Here is a 23,143-nt window from a genome sequence, read left to right on the forward strand (position 1 = left end):
TCTCGGATAAAATAATATAAAGCAAATAAAAAAGATGAATGTCAAGTTCTTTTAATGACTTCTTGTTTGTTTCTTGACAAGTACATATTATAAATCATAATTATATCAATAGCTGATATTGAACAAGAACAAATCGTAAATCATAACTGTTGAACAAGTACATATCGTAAATCATAACTGTTGAACAATCACATTTCGGAAATCATAACAGCTGATGTTGAACAAGTACATATCGTAAATCATAACTGTTGAACAAGTACATATCGGAAATCATAACAGATGTTGTTGAACAAGTACATATCGGAAATCATAACTGTTGAACAAGTACATATCGGAAATCATAACAGCTGATGTTGAACAAGTACATATAGGAAATCATAACAGCTGTTGTTGAACAATTTCATATCGGAAATCATAACAGCTGATGTTGAACAAGTACATATCGGAAATCATTACAGCTGATGTTGAACAAGTACATATCGGAAATCATAACTGTTGAACAAGTACATATCGTAAATCATAACAGCTGATGTTGAACAATTTCATATCGGAAATCATAACAGCTGATGTTGAACAAGTACATATCGGAAATCATACCAACTCACGTTGAACAAGTACAAATGGGAAATCATAACAGCTGATGTTGAACTTACATCGTCATCTACATTTTCTCAACTTTTCTCAAAGTGCAAAATGTGCAGGCGTGCAATTTATTTTTCAAGCTTTGTACAATCTCATGTCCATAATGGTCCCTGTAGTAATACATTATTCTAATAGATGTTACAACACAAAATAGCATGCATTGAAAAGTGAATTAGTATTTTCTCTCAATTCATGAAATATTTGTGATTTTGATTATTTCATTTATTTACCTAAATTTAACTATTGGGGTAGTTCGTATAGTGAAGATGTCATGTAAAACTACGTAATAGTAATATCATTAAGTACGTGTACTACATATATACAGACAAACAATTTATACATAATATATTGATAGATATAGTAAAATATTGCACATTGCCAACCCACAATACAATATTATGAACATATTGTATAAAACATAAACTATTGGGTAGTAAGGACTTTGCTGGGGTTTGCTATGATTCCCAAGCATAAAATATTGTAGTAAGAACAAAGAAGGATTTATGCCAAACCCCTGTGGGGTAACATTAAAAAGGGAGAAAATTAAGGAAAGGTTTTGACATACATTTTTCTTCTACATCAGCAAAAACATACACATGTACATAGTGAAGCTTGGATAGATTATTATTTGAGATAAGGGATACAACTTAATATAAGAGGAAAACAACATACTGATTAAACAAAGATTGATCTCAGCTATCCAACACAATCAATGACTTTCTTTCCGTGGCAACTTTTAAGTTGGCATTTCCATGTCAAACACTGTTTTAATAGAACTATATAACTGAGTAAAGATTTGAAATTGTTCTATAACGGTACCTGAGTCTAGATTATGAATTGTTCTATAACGGTACTTGAGTCTAGATTGTAAATTGTTCTAAAACGGTATCTGAGTCTAGAGTGTGAATTGCTATATAACGGTACCTGATCATGAGTCTAGAATGTGAATTTTATAATAATGGTACATGTGCTGGAAACAATTGAAGTGATTAAATACCGGAGTCTAGATTGTAAATTGTTCTATAACGGTACTTGAGTCTAGATTGTAAATTGTTCTATAACGGTACATGAACCTAGATTGTGTATTGCTCTATAACGGTACCTGAGTTTAGATTGTGAATTGTTCTATAATGGTACCTGAGTCTTGATTGTGTATTGTTCTATAACGGTACCTGAGTCTAGATTGTGAATTGTTCTATAACGGTACCTGAGTCTAGATTATGAATTGTTCTATAATGGTACCTGAGTCTTGATTGTGTATTGTTCTATAACGGTACCTGAGTCTAGATTATGAATTGTTCTATAACGGTACCTGAGTCTAGATTGTGAATTGTTCTATAATGGTACCTGAGTCTTGATTGTGAATTGTTCTATAACGGTACCTGAGTCTATATTGTGAATTGTTCTATAATGGTACCTTAGTCTAGATTGTGAATTGTTCTATAACGGTACCTGAGTCTAGATTATGAATGATTCTATAACGGTACCTTAGTCTAGATTGTGAATTGTTCTATAACGGTACCTGAGTCTAGATTATGAATTGTTCTATAACGGTATCTGAGTCTAGAGTGTGAATTGCTATATAACGGTACCTGATCATGAGTCTAGAGTGTGAATTTTATAATAATGGTACCTGTGCTGGTAATAATTGAAGTGATTAAATATCGGTGTCTAGATTGTAAATTGTTCTATAACGGTACCGAAGTCTAGATTGTAAATTGTTCTATAACGGTACATGAATCTAGATTGTGTATTGTTCTATAACGGTACCTGAGTTTAGATTGTGAATTGTTCTATAATGGTACCTGAGTCTTGATTGTGAATTGTTCTATAACGGTACCTGAGTTTAGATTGTGAATTGTTCTATAACGGTACATGAATCTAGATTGTGTATTGTTCTATAACGGTACCTGAGTTTAGATTGTGAATTGTTCTATAATGGTACCTGAGTCTTGATTGTGTATTGTTCTATAACGGTACCTGAGTTTAGATTGTGAATTGTTCTATAACGGTACCTGAGTCTTGATTGTGACTTGTTCTATAACGGTACCTGAGTTTAGATTGTGAATTGTTCTATAATGGTACCTGAGTCTTGATTGTGTATTGTTCTATAACGGTACCTGAGTCTAGATTGTGAATTGTTCTATAACGGCACCTGAGTCTTGAGTCTAGATTGTGAATTGTTCTATAATGGTACCTGAGTCTAGATTGTGAATTGTTCTATAACGGTACCTGAGTCTAGATTGTGTATTGTTCTATAACGGTACATGTGTCTAGATTGTGAATTGTTCTATAATGGTACCTGAGTCTTGATTGTGTATTGTTCTATAACGGTACCTGAGTCTTGATTGTGAATTGTTCTATAATGGTACCTGAGTCTTGATTGTGTATTGTTCTATAACGGTACCTGAGTCTAGATTGTGAATTGTTCTATAATGGTACCTGCGTCTAGATTGTGTATTGTTCTATAACGGTACCTGAGTCTTGATTGTGAATTGTTCTATAATGGTACCTGAGTCTTGATTGTGTATTGTTCTATAACGGTACCTGAGTCTAGATTGTGAATTGTTCTATAACGGCACCTGAGTCTTGATTGTGAATTGTTCTATAATGGTACCTGAGTCTTGATTGTGAATTGTTCTATAACGGTACTTGAGTCTAGATTGTGAATTGTTCTATAATGGTACCTGAGTCTAGATTGTGAATTGTTCTATAGCGGTACCTGAGACTAGATTGTGTATTGTTCTATAACGGTACATGTGTCTAGAATGTGAATTGTTCTATAATGGTACCTGAGTCTTGATTGTGTATTGTTCTATAACGGTACCTGAGTCTTGATTGTGAATTGTTCTATAATGGTACCTGAGTCTTGATTGTGTATTGTTCTATAACGGTACCTGAGTCTAGATTGTGAATTGTTCTATAATGGTACCTGCGTCTAGATTGTGTATTGTTCTATAACGGTACATGTGTCTAGATTGTGAATTGTTTTATAACGGTACCTGAGTCTAGATTGTGAATTGTTCTATAACGGTACCTGAGTTTAGATTGTGAATTGTTCTATAACAGTAAACTGGAAACATTCTTTAAGTGATTAGATTCTTGCGATATTACATTCTAATTACCTTGGAAATAGATGTACATTATTTAGCACGAACATGAATTGCTTCACAGTATATGAGTCAAATGCAATGTGGATTACATTAATTATCATAAAGAGTGAAACTACATGTACATTCATTGTAATACATAATTAATAAACATTAAACTTTATATGTTGTTACAGAATTATCATAGTAATGTCTGTTTGATTGTTAATGCAGGGACATTGCACAAAAGTTATTTCAAAGTTGTACAAAAGATATAACAAAAATGTTTCAAAATACTGTAATTGCATTTTTTCTGTTTTGAAAAAAAAAATGATTCATTACAATACTCTGTGCGTTAGCAATAAAACATTAATTAAGTCATTATTCATAGTCCAATTAATATACATGTATACTGGTAAATCCAGATTTTTTTATCTTTACTGAAGACTTTTCAAGATTGAAATACTATTACAATTGTAAATCAGAACATCTCACTATCTTCATATTTCAAAATCATGATTTGTGCAAGCTCAAGTTGGAATTTGGTCTCAAGTCAATTATATCGGAAGACTTTTATCTCTGAAAATAACCTTAGGCTAATGGATTAGAAAGGTTATTTATCTCTGAAAATAACCTTTATAGGCTAATGGATTAGAAAAGTTATTTATGGAATGTACATACTAATTGTTCATTTCAAAACACTAGTTGTATCACATATTCTCTGGGTTTATAAGCAAACACGTATATCTGTATACACGAATTGTTCATTTTAAAACACTAGTTGTATCACATATTCTCTGGGTTTATAACACGTATATCTGTATACACAAATTGTTCATTTTAAAACACTAGTTGTATCACATATTCTCTGGGTTTATAAGCAAACACGTATATCTGTACACACAAACATAAGTGATTTCAAGTTGGTATGTGTATTCAGACATGGTCTTTAGAATCCATCTCATTGATTAAAAACAACAGTCATTTGGTTCTCACATTAGAAGTCAATGATGATATGAATGCTTTTGTTACAACATCTTGTGTAAGGCACTAGCTGTGGATGAAATGGATACCTTTGGACTCGTTACAATGGTCGCATATTCATATAAGGCCTGAAAGAGAAACACAGTTTTACAAAATGAATTATTCTCATATAATTTGATAGGTAGAATAAGATACTACATAAAATTCATTTGTAGCTGTGACTTCATCCAGTTATCAATTTTCAATTCACATTTATCAATTGATAGAAACGTTTATAGTATCATGTGAAAGGAAAGTACTCTTACCTAGCTGATTTATAAAACTCTTTTTTTAAATGCAATTCCCCAAACACTTACTAGTTTTTAACTGTTTAATCTCCCCAAGTCAGCACATTTTTTATAGTTACATCCCCTATATATAGTCACCAGATTTGTACAGTCACCTCCCCTACATAAAGTCACTAGATTTGAACAGTTATCTCCCCTAGTTATCAGATTTGTACAGTCACCTCCCCTTCACATATGTCACCAGATTTGTACAGTTACCTCCCCTAGTCACCAGACTTGTACAGTTATCTCCCCTAGTTACCTGATTTGTACAGTTATCTCCCCTACATATAGTCACCAGATTTGTACAGTTATCTCCCCTCGTTATCAGATTTGTACAGTCACCTCTCCTTCACATATAGTCACCAGATTTGAACAGTTATCTCCACTAGTTACCAGATTTGTACAGTTATCTCCCCTAGTTACCAGATTTGTACAGTCAACTCCCCTACATATAGTCTCCAGATTTGTACAGTTATCTCCCCTAGTTACCTGATTTGTACAGTTACCTCCCCTACATATAATCGCCAGACTTGTACAGTTATCTCCCCTAGTTATCAGATTTGTACAGTCACCTCCCCTACATATAGTCACCAGATTTGAACAGTTATCTCCCCTAGTTACCAGATTTGTACAGTCACCTCCCCTTCACATATAGTCACCAGATTTGTACAGTTACCTCCCCTAGTCACCAGACTTGTACAGTTATCTCCCCTAGTTACCTGATTTGTACGGTCACCACCCCTACATATAGTCACCTGATCTGTACAGTTAATTCCCCTAGTTACCAGATTTGTACAGTCACCTCCCCTACATATAGTCACCAGATTTGTACAGTTACCTCCTCTACATATAGTCACTAGATTTGAACAGTTATCTCCCCTAGTTACCAGATTTGTACAGTTACCTCCCCTACATATAGTCACTAGATTTGAACAGTTATCTCCTCTACATATAGTCACTAGATTTGAACAGTTATCTCCCCTAGTTACCAGATTTGTACAGTCAACTCCCCTACATATAGTCACTAGATTTGTACAGTTATCTCCTCTACATATAGTCACTAGATTTGAACAGTTATCTCCCCTAGTTACCAGATTTGTACAGTTACCTCCCCTACATATAGTCACTAGATTTGAACAGTTATCTCCTCTACATATAGTCACTAGATTTGAACAGTTATCTCCCCTAGTTACCAGATTTGTACAGTCACCTCCCCTACATATATTCACCGGATTTGTACAGTTACCTCCCCTAGTTACCAGATTTGTACAGTCAACTCCCCTACATATAGTCACCAGATTTGTACAGTTACCTCCTCTACATATAGTCACTAGATTTGAACAGTTATCTCCCCTAGTTATCAGATTTGTACAGTCACCTCCCCTATATACATTCACCAGATTATTAGTTATATCCCCTAGTTACCAGATTTGTACAGTTGCCTCCCCTACATATAGTCACTAGATTTGAATAGTTATCTCCCCTAGTCACCAGACTTGTACAGTTATCTCCCCTAGTCACCAGATTTGTACAGTTACCTCCCCTACATATAGTCACTAGATTTGAATATTTATCTCCCCTAGTCACCAGACTTGTACGGTTACCTCCCCTACATATAGTCACAAGATTTGTACAGTTATCTCCCCTAGTTACCAGATTTGTACAGTAACCTCCCCTACATATAGTCACTAGATTTAAATTATTATCTCCCATAGTTATCAGATTTGTACAGTCACCTCCCCTTCACATATAGTCACCAGATTTGTATAGTTATATCCCCTAGTTACCAGATTTGTACAGTTACCTCCCCTACATATAGTCACCAGATTTGTACAGTTATCTCCCCTAGTTACCAGATTTGTACAGTCAACTCCCCTACATATAGTCACCAGATTTATACAGTTACCTCCCCTAGTTACCAGATTTGTACAGTCACCTCCCCTACATATAGTCACTAGATTTGAATATTTATCTCCCCTAGTCACCAGACTTGTACAGTTACCTCCCCTACATATAGTCACAAGATTTGTACAGTTATCTCCCCTAGTTACCAGATTTGTACAGTTACCTCCTCTACATATAGTCACTAGATTTGAACAGTTATCTCCCCTAGTTACCAGATTTGTACAGTCACCTCCCCTACATATAGTCACCAGATTTATACAGTTACCTCCCCTAGTCACCAGACTTGTGCAGTTATCTCCCCTAGTTACCTGATTTGTACAATTACCTCCCCTACATATAGTCACCAGATTTGTACACTTATCTCCCCTAGTTATCAGATTTGTACAGTCACCTCCCCTATATATATTCACCAGATTATTAGTTATCTCCCCTAGTTACCAGATTTGTACGGTCACCACCCCTACATATAGTCACCAGATCTGTACAGTTATCCCCCCTAGTTACCAGATTTGTACAGTTGCCTCCCCTACATATAGTCACTAGATTTGAATAGTTATCTCCCCTAGTCACCAGACTTGTACAGTTATCTCCCCTAGTCACCAGATTTGTACAGTTACCTCCCCTACATATAGTCACTAGATTTGAATATAAATCTCCCCTAGTCACCAGACTTGTACATTTATCTCCCCAAGTCACCACATTTATAGCTAAAATTGTACCTCCCCTCGTCGCCAGATTTATAGTTACTTCTCCTAGCGACCAGATTCGTATAGTTATCTCCCCTATTCACAAGATTTGTACAATACATCCCCAAGTCACCAGATCTGTACAGTTACCTCCCCTAGTTATCAGATTTATAGTTACTCCCCCTAGTCTAGTTAAAGCCAAAGACACCATGTCACCTTCATGGATAATGGTATTGTACTGTACAACAACACACAAGATTTCCAGCTGGTCAGCAATAATCTCAGAGTATGCAATCTACAAAACCACACTATCAGATAGTTTTATGCTACTGTATAGTGGTGAGCTGAAGCTATACATCTTTATGATGTCTCATGTCATAAGTCGCCTTTAAATATGAGCGGAGACATACTTTTAGAGGTCAGAGGTCATACTCAATACTCCTAGATACAACATTGCACGAGGTTTTACAACAGTTATACATATTGGTCGAAACATATAAATTGAAGTTCTATCAGTTTTTAAACAATTTACAACTGATTATCTCAATAATAAAGCAATCATTAAACATTATATGTAGCTAACAAAAACAAATGTATACACATATACACCAGTACATTACAGTACACGTACCTGGTGCCTACATTACAATAGATACGTATACCAATGTGTACATTGTGTAGTGTACACATATACAACAGTACACTACAGTACATGTACCTGGTGCCTACATTACAATATATATATATACCAATGTGTACATTGTGTAGTGTACACATATACAACAGTACACTACAGTACACGTACCTGGTGCCTACATTACAATAGATACGTATACCAATGTGTACATTGTGTAGTGTACACATATACACCAGTACATTACAGTACACGTACCTGGTGCCTACATTACAATAGATACGTATACCAATGTGTACATTTTGTAGTGTACACATATACAACAGTACACTACAGTACACGTACCTGGTGCCTACATTACAATAGATATGTATACCAATGTGTACATTGTGTAGTGTACACATATACAACAGTACACTACAGTACACGTACCTGGTGCCTACATTACAATATATATGTATACCAATGTGTACATTGTGTAGTGCACACATATACAACAGTACACTACAGTACCTGTACCTAGTCCTATATCGCAATAGATATGTATACCAATGTGTACATTGTGTAGTGTACACATATACACCAGTACACTACAGTACACGTACCTGGTGCCTACATTACAATATATATATATACCAATGTGTACATTGTGTAGTGTACACATATACACCAGTACACTACAGTACAGTACCTGGTGCCTACATTACAATATATATATATACCAATGTGTACATTGTGTAGTGTACACATATACACCAGTACACTACAGTACAGTACCTGGTGCCTACATTACAATAGATATATATACCAATGTGTACATTGTGTAGTGTACACATATACACCATTACAATAGATATGTTGTGTAGTGTACACATATACACCTCGTGCCTACATTACAATAGATATGTATACCAATGTGTACATTGTGTAGTGTACACATATACACCAGTACACTACAGTACAGTACCTGGTGCCTACATTACAATAGATATGTATATCAATGTGTACATTGTGTAGTGTACACATATACACCAGTACACTACAGTACAGTACCTGGTGCCTACATTACAATATATATATATACCAATGTGTACATTCTGTAGTGTACACATATACACCAGTACACTACAGTACAGTACCTGGTGCCTACATTACAATAGATATATATACCAATGTGTAGATTGTGTAGTGTACACATATACACCAGTACACTACAGTACAGTACCTGGTGCCTACATAACAATAGATATGTATATCAATGTGTACATTGTGTAGTGTACACATATACACCAGTACACTACAGTACATGTACCTGGTGCCTACATTACAATAGATATGTATACCAATGTGTACATTGTGTAGTGTACACATATACACCAGTACACTACATTACAGTACCTGGTGCCTACATTACAATAGATATGTATACCAATGTGTACATTGTGTAGTGTACACATATACACCAGTACACTACATTACACATACCAGGTGCCTACATTACAATAGATATGTATACCAATGTGTATATTGTGTTGTGTATACATATACACCAGTACACTACAGTACATGTACCTGGTCCCTACATTACAATAAATATGTATACCAATGTGTACATTGTGTAGTGTACACATATACATCAGTACACTACAGTACACGTACCTGGTGCCTACATTACAATATATATGTATACCAATGTGTATATTGTGTTGTGTATACATATACACCAGTACACTACAGTACACGTACCTGGTGCCTACATTACAATAAATATGTATACCAATGTGTACATTGTGTAGTGTACACATATACATCAGTACACTACAGTACACGTACCTGGTGCCTACATTACAATAGATATGTATACATAGGTGTACATTGTGTAGTGTACACATATACACCAGTACACTACAGTACACGTACCTGGTGCTTACATTACAATAGTTATGTATACCAATGTGTACATTGTGTAGTGTACACATATACACAAGTACACTACAGTACATGTACCTGGTGCTTACATTACAATAGATATGTATACCAATGTGTACATTGTGTAGTGTACACATATACACCAGTACACTACAGTACACGTACCTGGTGCTTACATTACAATAGATGTGTATACCAATGTGAACATTTTGTAGTGTACACATATACACCAGTACACTACAGTACATGTACCTGGTGCTTACATTACAATAGATGTGTATACCAATGTGAACATTTTGTAGTGTACACATATACACCAGTACACTACAGTACATGTACCTGGTGCCTACATTATAATAGATATGTATACCAATGTGTACATTGTGTAGTGTACACATATACACCAGTACACTACAGTACATGTACCTGGTGCCTACATTACAATAGATATGTATACCAATGTGTACATTGTGTAGTGTACACATATACACCAGTACACTACAGTATATGTACCTGGTGCCTACATTACAATATATATGTATACCAATGTGTACATTGTGTAGTGTTTACACATATACACCAGTACACTACAGTATATGTACCTGGTGCCTAATTACAATAGATATGTATACCAATGTGTACATTGTGTAGTGTACACATATACACCAGTACACTACAGTATATGTACCTGGTGCCTACATTACAATATATATGTATACCAATGTGTACATTGTGTAGTGTACACATATACACCAGTACACTACACTACAGTACCTGGTGAATACATTACAATAAATATGTATACCACGTACCTGGTGAATACATTACAATAAATATGTATACCAATGTGTACATTGTGTAGTGTATACATATACACCAGTACACTACAGTACACGTACCTGGTCCCTACATTACAATAGATATGTATACCAATGTGTACATTGTGTAGTGTATACATATACACCAGTACACTACAGTACATGTACCTGGTGCCTACATTACAATAAATATGTATACCAAAAGAAATGTATTCATATAGGTATGTACATTGTTTATATATTACTGTATTTTAATTTGTTGTTATTGTTACTTTTCAGTGACCAAAGGGGAATGTTCTACTTTGTGGGTTTTATTAAAAAGTGATTGTTGGAAATCTTCTGTATACTTACACAATAGATAAGATTATATTGTCCCCTTGTTTGTACAGCTCCAGCTCTTTCTCCTCTCATACTACGTACACAATTAAGGATGTCCACTTTCCGCCTGTCCTCAAACGACCTCATACATATATCTATAGCTATCAATGTACCCGTTCTCCCAGTCCCTGGCCTGAAAATGTCCTTCATGTTCATAACTTTATTTGGAAATTCACGTACAGTCAAATGTTAACTCTAAATTGTTTTGACAATGGTAAAAATAATCTGAATATTTGAATCAAGTGTACGGAATATGAATTAAGACAGTTAACTGCACTTGAATATTGTCAAGTTTATGCTCATGAGGTACAATTAATATTTCTAAAATTAATTTAATAGAGGGATAAAACTAGGCCTGAAGGTCATTTTGAGTACCAACTGTCATCACTATTTAATAAACTGATGAAGGCCTGACGATGGAGTAACATCAATGTATCCACTACTCACCTACAATGGACGACCACTGGGGCTCCACTATCCTCAAAATGAGGCCGTGTGTCGAGGATGAATTTTACCAGTGAGATAGGCTCAGGTTCCCCGTCTTTAGGCCAAGATGTGTACCAGAAATGGTGGATCTCACGAATCAAATTGTTCTGGAACAAAAGCATTGATTTAGTCTTGATCATTTATTGAAGTTTGAAATAACATGTATAATTTACATTTGTATTTAATGTATTTGCCAAAAGCACACCAGATGAAAATGTTTTCCTCATCTGAATTATACATTTCATATAATTTCATATTCTTTTTTAATTAAGCGATACCATGTGTAAATGTTACTGGTAAAGCATTAATATATTATGTATAAATGTACCTATAAGCCTCAGTGCCTTTGGTTAATAATAAATTGCCACCTATCCAAACTCTAAGTCTGTAAGCATTACTTTCACACTCCATTATCTCTCCCCATTATTGAAAAAAAATAAACAAGAGGCCCATGGGCCTTAACAGTCATCTGGCTATTGGCACAATACAACACCACAAAGAATATAGTAGTGGCAAACAATTAATGCAATACAGAATATTTTTTCAATCATTTTAATAGAAGAAGTTCAGGTTCTGATATATTTGATAAGAAGTTGAGGTTCTGATATATTTGATGAATTTAATCTAGGATGAATGTCTTAGTTATTCACAAGATTTAGTTTAGATTTTAGCCTTTTGACCCCTGAGACGACCTTGCATGAACATCAAGGTCATTCATTTGAACAAACTTGGTAGCCCTTAATCCCAGCATGTCACAGGCCCAATATAAGGTCTCTCTAGGCCTCTTAGTTATTCACAAGAGGTCGTTTAAAGATTTTAGCCTATTCCCCCCCTGTGATCTTGAATAAAGGTCAAGATCATTCATTTGAACAAACTTGATAGCCCTTCATACAAGCATGCTACAGTACAGACCCAATATGAGTATCCTGGGCCTTTTGGTTCTTGAGTAGAAGTTGATAGTTGAAAGACTTTAAGCCTTTTTGAACCCATATGTGACCTTAAATGAAAGTCAAGATCATGCATTTGAACTAAATTGATAGCCCTTCATCCCAGCATGCTACAAACCAAATATCAGTACCCTTGGCTTTTTGGGTATTGAGAAGCCGTTTGAATGAAAAGTTTTGGCACGGCAGACGGCCCATGACGAAGGACAATGCATGACGAATATAGGTCAAATGACCTAAACACAGATAAAACACAAGGAGCCGCAAAGCGTGGCATTATCCCCCGCGCCCCGCAGGTGGTATACAAACCCAAATACATCAAGGTCAAAGTAACAAGTATTCAAGTATAACTTTAAATATATGTGAGTATTGTAAATCTGAGAAAAAATAACATCAGGTAACAACAAGAGATCCCAGAGGGATCTTGGCGCCCACCAAAGAATGATCTATGTCTGACAATGGAAAGATGGATCTTTTCTCTACATTTTAAACTTTTTAAACATACTACACAGAAAATTCGAGACAGATTGCTTCAGTATCTTCTGAGAAATAGCAGTAACAAACTTCAACTATCAAAATCCAAGATGGCTCCTTGGCGGCCATCTTGTCGATCAATCGGCCCCAAATCGCAATATGAACAACTAGGCCGGGCCCTAGGGGAACCTACATGTGAAATTTGAGAAAGATCCATTCAATACTTTCTGAGAAATAGCAATAACAAACTTAACTATCAAAATCCAAGATGGCTGCCTGGCGGCCATCTTATTGACTGATCGGTCCCAAAAATGCAATATACACAACTAGGTCCCTAAGGGAACCTGCATTTGAAATTTGAGACAGATCCTTTCTGTACTTTCTGAGAAATAGCGATAACAAACTTTAAGTATCAAAATCCAAGATGGCGGCTTGGTGGCCGTCTTGTTGACCGATCGGTCCCAAAATGCAATATGCACAACTAGGTCCCTAGGGGAACCTACATATGAAATTTGAGACAGATCCTTTCTGTACTTTCTGAGAAATAGCGATAACAAACTTAAGTATCAAAATCCAAGATGGCGGCTTGGTGGCCATCTTGTTGACCGATCGGTCCCAAAATGCAACATGCACAACTAGGTCCCTAGGGGAACCTACATATTAAATTTGAGAAAGATCCCTTTGGCACTTTCTGAGAAATAGCGATAACAAACTTTGAATATCAAAATCCAAGATGGCTGCCTGGCGGCCATCTTGTTGACCGATCAGTCCAAAAATGCAATATGCACAACTAGGGCTCTAGGGGAACCTTCATATTAAATTTGAGAAAGATCCCTTTGGCACTTTCTGAGAAATAGCGATAACAAACTTTAACTATCAAAATCCAAGATGGCTGCCTGGCGGCCATCTTGTTGACCAATCCGTCCCAAAATGCAATATGCACAACAAGAGACCTAGGGGAACCTTCACATGAATTTTGAGACAGATCCCTTCAGTGCTTTCTGAGAAATAGTGATAACAAGAATTGTTAACGGACGGACGGACGGAAGGACGGACGGAAGGACGGATGACGGACCACGGACAAAATGCGATTTGACTAAAAAGTAACTGCGATTTGACTAAAAAGTAACTGTAATTTGATATTTTTCCCTAAGTTTCCATGGTGACAGAAAAAAATCCCAAAAGCAGAGGTCTGCATCAGCAAAAGGCACAACTAGGGCACTTGACTGATAATGAAAAGCAAGTTCAATAGAACTGCGTCGAAAAATTTGGAGTTATATCCCAGAAACAAAAAGGAACAGTTATTTGGTATTTTTTCCATGGTGACAGAAAAAAAACCTAACATGGAAGGTCCGCAATAGCAAACAACACAACTAGGGCACTTGTGTTATATATTCAGAAAATTTCCTAGATCTGCGTTGAACGCTTTTGGAGTTACCTCAATATCCTTCAGTTGAAGTAAGTACATTGTGTATTCCTGCTGAACATCTTTCTTCTTCAGTGCGACTGTGATGTCCCCAAACTGTAGACAGGCGTCCATACCCTCATTGTCTGGCCAGTAAGCTTCACAGCTAGGCTATACAAACACAAAGTAATAAATCTATAACATTGTTGTCTGGCCAGTAAGGTTCACCACTGGGCTATACAAACACAAATTAATAAATCTATAACCTTGTTGTCTGGCCAGTACGGTTGACCACTGGGCTATAAAACACAAAGTAATAAATCTATAACATTGTTGTCTGGTCAGTAAGGTTCACACCACTGTGCTATACAAACACAAAGTAATAAATCTATAACATTGTTGTCTGGCCAGTAAGCTTCACAACTAGGCTATACAAACACAACGTAATACAAACACAAAGTAATAAATCTATAACATTGTTGACACAAAGTAATACAAACACAAAGTAATAAATCTATAACATTGTTGTCTGGTCAGTAAGGTTCACCACTGGGCTATACAAACACAAAGTAATAAATCTATAACCTTGTGGTTTGCCAAGTAAGGTTCACCACTGGGCTATACAAACACAAAGTAATACAAACACCAAGTAATAAATCTATAACATTGTTGACACAAAGTAAATACAAACACAAAGTAAAAAATCTATAACATTGTTGTCTGGCCAGTAAGGTTCACCACTGGGCTATACAAACACAAAGTAATAAACCTATAACATTGTTGTCTGGCCAGTAAGGTTCACCACTGGGCTATACAAACACAAAGTAATAAATCTATAACATTGTTGTCTGGCCAGTACGGTTGACCACTGGGCTATAAAAACACAAAGTACTAAATCTATAACATTGTTGTCTGGTCAGTAAGGTTCACCACTGGGCTATAAAAACACAAAGTACTAAATCTATAACCTTGTTGTCTGGCCAGTACGGTTGACCACTGGGCTATACAAATACAAAGTAATAAATCTATAACATTGTTGTCTGGCCAGTAAGGTTCACCAATTGGCTATACAAACACAAAGTAATAAACCTATAACATTGTTGTCTGGCCAGTAAGGTTCACCACTGGGCTATACAAACACAAAGTAATAAATATATAACATTGTTGTCTGACCAGTAAGGTTCACCACTAGTACTGGGCTATACAAACACAAAGTAATAAATCTATACCATTGTTGTCTGACCAGTAAGGTTCACCACTAGGTTCACCACTGGGCTATACAAACACAAAGTAATAAATATATAACATTGTTGTCTGACCAGTAAGGTTCACCACTAGTACTGGGCTATACAAACACAAAGTAATAAATCTATAACATTGTTGTCTGACCAGTAAGGTTCACCACTAGTACTGGGCTATACAAACACAAAGTAATAAATCTATACCATTGTTGTCTGACCAGTAAGATTCACAACTAGGCTATACAAACACAAAGTAATAAATCTATAACATTGTTGTCTGGCCAGTAAGGTTCACCACTGGGCTATACAAACACAAAGTAATAAATCTATAACATTGTTGTCTGACCAGTAAGGTTCACCACTGGGCTATACAAACACAAAGTAATAAACCTATAACATTGTTGTCTGGCCAGTAAGGTTCACCACTTGGCTATACAAACACAAAGTAATAAATCTATACCATTGTTGTCTGACCAGTAAGGCTCACCACTGGGCTATACAAACACAAAGTAATAAACCTATAACCTTGTGGTTTGCCAAGTAAGGTTCACCACTGGGCTATACAAACACAAATGAATAAACCTATAACATTGTTGTTTGCCAAGTAAGGTTCACCACTGGGCTATAAAAACACACACAAGTACTAAATATATAACCTTATTTAAGGTCAGATCCAGAAAACACTATCTTATAGAGACGATAATCAAATAACCTTGAATGGAAAGATTTTTAACAAGGCTTCAAAAATATGTAACATTTTCTTTAAAAGAATGCATGAGTTTTCTTTGTCCTCAGAATCTGTCCAGAAAACCTATTTTTGTAAGCTTTATTCCTCATATAGATGTGGGTAACACTATAGAACTTCACTTCCTCCACATTCAAAGTGAATAGTCGGGCAAAGAAAACCAGTCTAAATTCATTGGCCTTACAAATGTTCTCACATATTAGAAGGACGGTTAAGTTCTGCTTACGTTACACAATTCTGACCATTGAAATAAGGACAACTTTTAAAAATAAATTCGCCTAACTCTTTGAAAGCGATGCTGCGTGGAAATGTAACCACGAACATAGTCAGTAGGGTGGAAGTTTTAAGATTGCTATACTGTAAATAAATTTCTTCGCATGCAGAGAACATTTTGACGGGATATTTGTTTTCTGGTTCATAAGAAATTATACTGGATACATTCATACCATTTTTATCAACTTTAACTTTCCTTGCCCGACAGGGCATGGCATTAAAAGAAAATTGTCCAGGTCTTATTTTTCAAATAATTCAATATTTCTTGTCAAATGGATAAAATAACTTTTATTTTTTTAGAATCCATCGATAACAATTTAAAGTTTACCTGTCCATTTGCCTGCATGGGTACGAGCATAAGTATGACACGAGACTGTTGTTCCCATACCATCCTCCAGAAATCTCTCATCGTCCTGGTCAGTGGGGCCTGGGTGGCGATGTACGTCTTGTAGGCATGATTGTAGCCCTAGAAACAGTGTGATAACAAACTGGTATGGAAACAGCACCAAAGGGAGACATATATAGCTTGTAGGCATGATTGTAGCCCTAGAAACAGTGTGATAACGAACTGGTATGGAAACAGCACCAAAGTGACATATATATAGCGTGTAGGCATGATTGTAGCCCTAGAAACAGTGTGATAACAAACTGGTATGGAAACAGCACCAAAGTGACATATATATAGCGTGTAGGCATGATTGTAGCTCTAGAAACAGTGGGATAACAAACTGGTATGGAAACAGCACCAAAGTGACATATATATAGCGTGTAGGCATGATTGTAGCCCTAGAAACAGTGGGATAACAAACTGGTATGGAAACAGCACCAAAGTGACATATATATAGCGTGTAGGCATGATTGTAGCCCTAGAAACAGTGGGATAACAAACTGGTATGGAAACAGTACCAAAGGGAGATATATATAGCGTGTAGGCATGATTGTAGCCCTAGAAACAGTGGGATAACAAACTGGTATGGAAACAGCACCAAAGTGACACATATATAGCGTGTAGGCATGATTGTAGCCCTAGAAACAGTGGGATAACAAACTGGTATGGAAACAGCACCAAAGTGACACATATATAGCTTGTAGGCATGATTGTAGCCCTAGAAACAGTGGGATAACAAACTGGTATGGAAAACAGCACCAAAGGTGACACATATATAGCTTGTAGGCATGATTGTAGCCCTAGAAACAGTGGATAACAAACTGGTATGGAAAACAGCACCAAAGTGACATATATATAGCGTGTAGGCATGATTGTAGCCCTAGAAACAGTGTGATAACAAACTGGTAAAGGAAAAAGCACCGAAGGGAGACATATATAGCTTGTAGGCTTGATTGCAGCTCTAGAAACAGTGGGATAACAAACTGGTATGGAAACAGTACCAAAGGGAGACATATATAGCTTGTAGGCATGATTGTAGCCCTAGAAACAGTGGGATAACAAACTGGTATGGAAACAGCACCAAAGTGACATATATATAGCGTGTAGGCTTGATTGTAGCTCTAGAAACAGTGTGATAACAAACTGGTATGGAAACAGCACCAAAGTGACATATATATAGCGTGTAGGCTTGATTGTAGCCCTAGAAACAGTGTGATAACAAACTGGTATGGAAACAGTACCAAAGTGAGACATATATATAGCGTGTAGGCATGATTGTAGCCCTAGAAACAGTGTGATAACAAACTGGTATGGAAACAGCACCAAAGTGACACATATATAGCGTGTAGGCATGATTGTAGCCTAGAAACAGTGGGATAACAAACTGGTATGGAAACAGTACCAAAGTGACACATATATAGCTGTAGGCTTGATTGTAGCCCTAGAAACAGTGTGATAACAAACTGGTATAAACGTGCTGATTGTAGCCTAAAACAGTGTGAAACAAACTGGTATGGAAACAGCACCAAGGACACATATATAGCGTGTAGGCTTGATTGTAGCCTAGAAACAGTGTGATAACAAACTGGTATGGAAACAGCACCAAAGGGACATATATATAGCGTGTAGGCATGATTGTAGCTCTAGAAACAGTGGGATAACAAACTGGTATGGAAAACAGCACCAAAGTGACACATATATAGCGTGTAGGCTTGATTGTAGCCTAGAAACAGTGTGATAACAAACTGGTATGGAAACAGCACCAAAGTGACATATATATAGCGTGTAGGCATGATTGTAGCCCTAGAAACAGTGGGATAACAAACTGGTATGGAAACAGCACCAAAGTGACATATATATAGCGTGTAGGCATGATTGTAGCCCTAGAAACAGTGGGATAACAAACTGGTATGGAAACAGCACCAAAGTGACATATATATAGCGTGTAGGCTTGATTGTAGCTCTAGAAACAGTGGGATAACAAACTGGTATGGAAACAGCACCAAAGTGACACATATATAGCTTGTAGGCATGATTGTAGCCCTAGAAACAGTGGGATAACAAACTGGTATGGAAACAGTACCAAACGGAGACATATATATAGCGTGTAGGCATGATTGTAGCTCTAGAAACAGTGGGATAACAAACTGGTATGGAAACAGCACCAAAGTGACACATATATAGCGTGTAGGCATGATTGTAGCTCTAGAAACAGTGGGATAACAAACTGGTATGGAAACAGCACCAAAGTGACATATATATAGCGTGTAGGCATGATTGTAGCTCTAGAAACAGTGGGATAACAAACTGGTATGGAAACAGCACCAAAGTGACACATATATAGCGTGTAGGCTTGATTGTAGCTCTAGAAACAGTGGGATAACAAACTGGTATGGAAACAGTACCAAAGGGAGACATATATAGCTTGTAGGCATGATTGTAGCCCTAGAAACAGTGGGATAACAAACTGGTATGGAAACAGCACCAAAGTGACATATATATAGCGTGTAGGCATGATTGTAGCTCTAGAAACAGTGGGATAACAAACTGGTATGGAAACAGCACCAAAGTGACATATATATAGCGTGTAGGCATGATTGTAGCTCTAGAAACAGTGGGATAACAAACTGGTATGGAAACAGCACCAAAGTGACATATATATAGCGTGTAGGCATGATTGTAGCCCTAGAAACAGTGTGATAACAAACTGGTATGGAAACAGCACCAAAGTGACATATATATAGCGTGTAGGCTTGATTGTAGCTCTAGAAACAGTGGGATAACAAACTGGTATGGAAACAGCACCAAAGTGACATATATATAGCGTTGTAGGCATGATTGTAGCTCTAGAAACAGTGGGATAACAAACTGGTATGGAAACAGCACCAAAGTGACACATATATAGCGTGTAGGCATGATTGTAGCTCTAGAAACAGTGTGATAACAAACTGGTATGGAAACAGCACCAAAGTGACATATATATAGCGTGTAGGCATGATTGTAGCTCTAGAAACAGTGGGATAACAAACTGGTATGGAAACAGCACCAAAGTGACATATATATAGCTTGTAGGCATGATTGTAGCCCTAGAAACAGTGGGATAACAAACTGATGGTATGGAAACAGCACCAAAGTGACACATATATAGCTTGTAGGCATGATTGTAGCCCTAGAAACAGTGGGATAACAAACTGGTATGGAAACAGCACCAAAGTGACACATATATAGCGTGTAGGCATGATTGTAGCTCTAGAAACAGTGGGATAACAAACTGGTATGGAAACAGCACCAAAGTGACACATATATAGCGTGTAGGCATGATTGTAGCCCTAGAAACAGTGGGATAACAAACTGGTATGGAAACAGCACCAAAGTGACACATATATAGCTTGTAGGCATGATTGTAGCCCTAGAAACAGTGGTGATAAACAAACTGGTATGGAAACAGCAAAGTACCAAAGTGACACATATATATAGCGTGTAGGCATGCTTGATTGTAGCTCTAGAAACAGTGTGATAACAAAACTGGTATGGAAACAGCACCAAAGTGACATCATATATAGCAAGTGTAGGCATGATTGTAGCTCCTAGAAAACAGTGGTGATATAACAAACTGGTATGGAAACTGCACCAAAGTGACACATATATAGCTTGTTGTTCAGTCATGATTTGATAACAAATATATAAATAGCCGTGATCTCATTGAATATGACAATCACGATACTAGGTCAAACATTCTTATGTATTGACCATATTGTAGATACAATGGCAGTGTCTAAAGAATATATGTGTGTTTATGTACTGACCATATTGTAGATCACCATGTTATGTCTAATGCCCTTGACCATATAGTAGATAACAGCATTCAACAGATAATTGTTTTTCTGTAACTGACCATATAGGTACGCAACTGCACGTGTCAAACAGATATATGGTGTGTTATGTACTGACCCATATTGTGACCAGCCTCTATTTACAAATGATTTGCTTAAGATAAAAAAAATTATTATTTCACAAGAAACAATTCATCCAAAAATCAGATATGATATTTTAATAAAAGAAATGCAGAAAGACATGATGAAAATGCTGAAACAGGTTATGTTAAATACATCTCCCTTCCAAATTGTAATTTAAAAATAACCTTCCCCCTACATTTGTGTGACATAAAATGTACAAAATTTTTAGCCTAACTTTTTCTGGACAAAAAAATTTGTGTCAATTGAAGCATGAATAACTTAACACAGGCAAAATAATGTATTTATAACATTTGTTCTCTGCTCAAGTTGCCCTAGTCCTTCCACCGAAAACATAATTAGGAATACATGTATATGATATTCAGTATAAAGAAGATGATGTATAACGGAAAAATTATATCATGTTGACTTCTTAGTCATGATTTCAGACCAACCAGCATTTTATGATGTTTATCAAAAATTACATTGCATGTGTTAAATCTTTGATTTGAGATTACGAGCAGATTTTTAATTGACACTGCAACTGAAATTATCTGTACTATACCTTGATGTACATGTAAGGAATGATATATGAAAGGTTTCCCATTATTCTAAAATGATTTGTAATCTCCCAGCAACTTCCCAATACATAAGTTAACAGATCTATCCAAATTGGAAACACTTATGAAGAATAGAAGTAACTTATATTGAGTAATTTTCCTAAATATCAAACAAAATCTATATATTCAAAATAAAGATAATAGTATCAAAGCAGTATTTGAAGTTAATCTAGTGATCCAATCCACAAAATATGTATGGGTAAATATATGTATCAATGTACACGGCATGTACATGTAGCTTATGTAATTTATGTGTTTAGTTCTATTGGTATTGATACAAATTAATAGTTAACGATGAGGTTACGGCATATGATCGTGTACCGGCATTCTTCATTAAAACGGTCTTTTTGATTAGCAATGATTCCATATCGGGTCCGTGCGCTGAATGTTACGCCGACAGAAAGACGACGTCATCAATTTAAAATGTTCCGTTTTTCAGTCTGCATCTTTTTTAAACTCAATAAAACACCATGAAGACATTGTTAAATGAAAATTTTATACGAACACAAAATATTACTTGTTATCTCTAGATCATAAAACGGGGTTAAGTCTAAAACAGTCTGAAGTTAAGACATAGCCAATCACAGCTGACGTTACAAAAAATTACGACACTTTTTATTGGCTATGCAAAAACTAGACTGTTTCATGATCCTTGAGCCAGGTATAAATTGCAGTGATTTTTATAAACAAAAGGCCCAGGGTGGTGATATTTATAGGCGAATGATCAACTTACTACTTTTAGATAAAGGCCTGCCAGACATATTAAAATGGTTAATATTTAACTTCACCTAGGTCCAAAATATTTAATTTTTTAAATATTGAACCTCTAAATATCATATTGGCAAATAGTTGAAATATGTATAGGTAAATGATCTACTGGGATGAATGCCCACAAAATTGTTCTACTGACTGACTTTGAAATTGTTTTAGGTAATAGGTGTCATATGTGTAACTCTTACTTAAAAACACTTACTGATATATAGTTGGCATTAATATAGTCAGAATTATCCTCCTCTGGTATTTTCTTTAGCTTGATACGGCTGTGTGGAACTGAAATTTAAAAAAGAGAGAGATTGTAATAATGTGTTAAGCGCCAATAGTGATATCTTTTACTATTTACAAACTGTCTATATCTCTCATGACCTACAATATTAATTCATGTCCTTATTTATATTTACCCTTCATTCCTTTGATTTCCATATTTGTCTGAGTTTCCAAAT

General features: G+C 36.1%; 1 protein-coding gene across 4 annotated transcripts in view; it reads right to left on the reverse strand.

Moving 5' to 3' along the window:
- Positions 1-34: 34 nt before the first annotated feature.
- Positions 35-23,143, reverse strand: part of LOC138332861 (receptor-type tyrosine-protein phosphatase zeta-like) — a 36,405-nt gene continuing 13,296 nt past the window's right edge. For 2 of the 4 annotated variants that reach the window (XM_069280827.1, XM_069280828.1), the window contains exons 8-13: positions 22,897-22,973; positions 17,291-17,428; positions 14,737-14,874; positions 11,842-11,987; positions 11,368-11,527; positions 35-4,843 (exon numbers count right to left, since the gene is read on the reverse strand). In XM_069280827.1, the coding sequence (XP_069136928.1) occupies positions 4,760-4,843; positions 11,368-11,527; positions 11,842-11,987; positions 14,737-14,874; positions 17,291-17,428; positions 22,897-22,973 (743 nt within the window). In that variant the 3' untranslated portion in view covers positions 35-4,759. Of the gene's footprint in view, positions 4,844-11,367; positions 11,539-11,841; positions 11,988-14,736; positions 14,875-17,290; positions 17,429-22,896; positions 22,974-23,143 lie in introns of those variants that run through there. The other 2 variants (XM_069280830.1, XM_069280829.1) reach the window with 2 other exon arrangements.

This window comes from Argopecten irradians, chromosome 10 (genome assembly GCF_041381155.1).
Source record: "Argopecten irradians isolate NY chromosome 10, Ai_NY, whole genome shotgun sequence".
Lineage (NCBI taxonomy): Eukaryota > Metazoa > Mollusca > Bivalvia > Pectinida > Pectinidae > Argopecten > Argopecten irradians.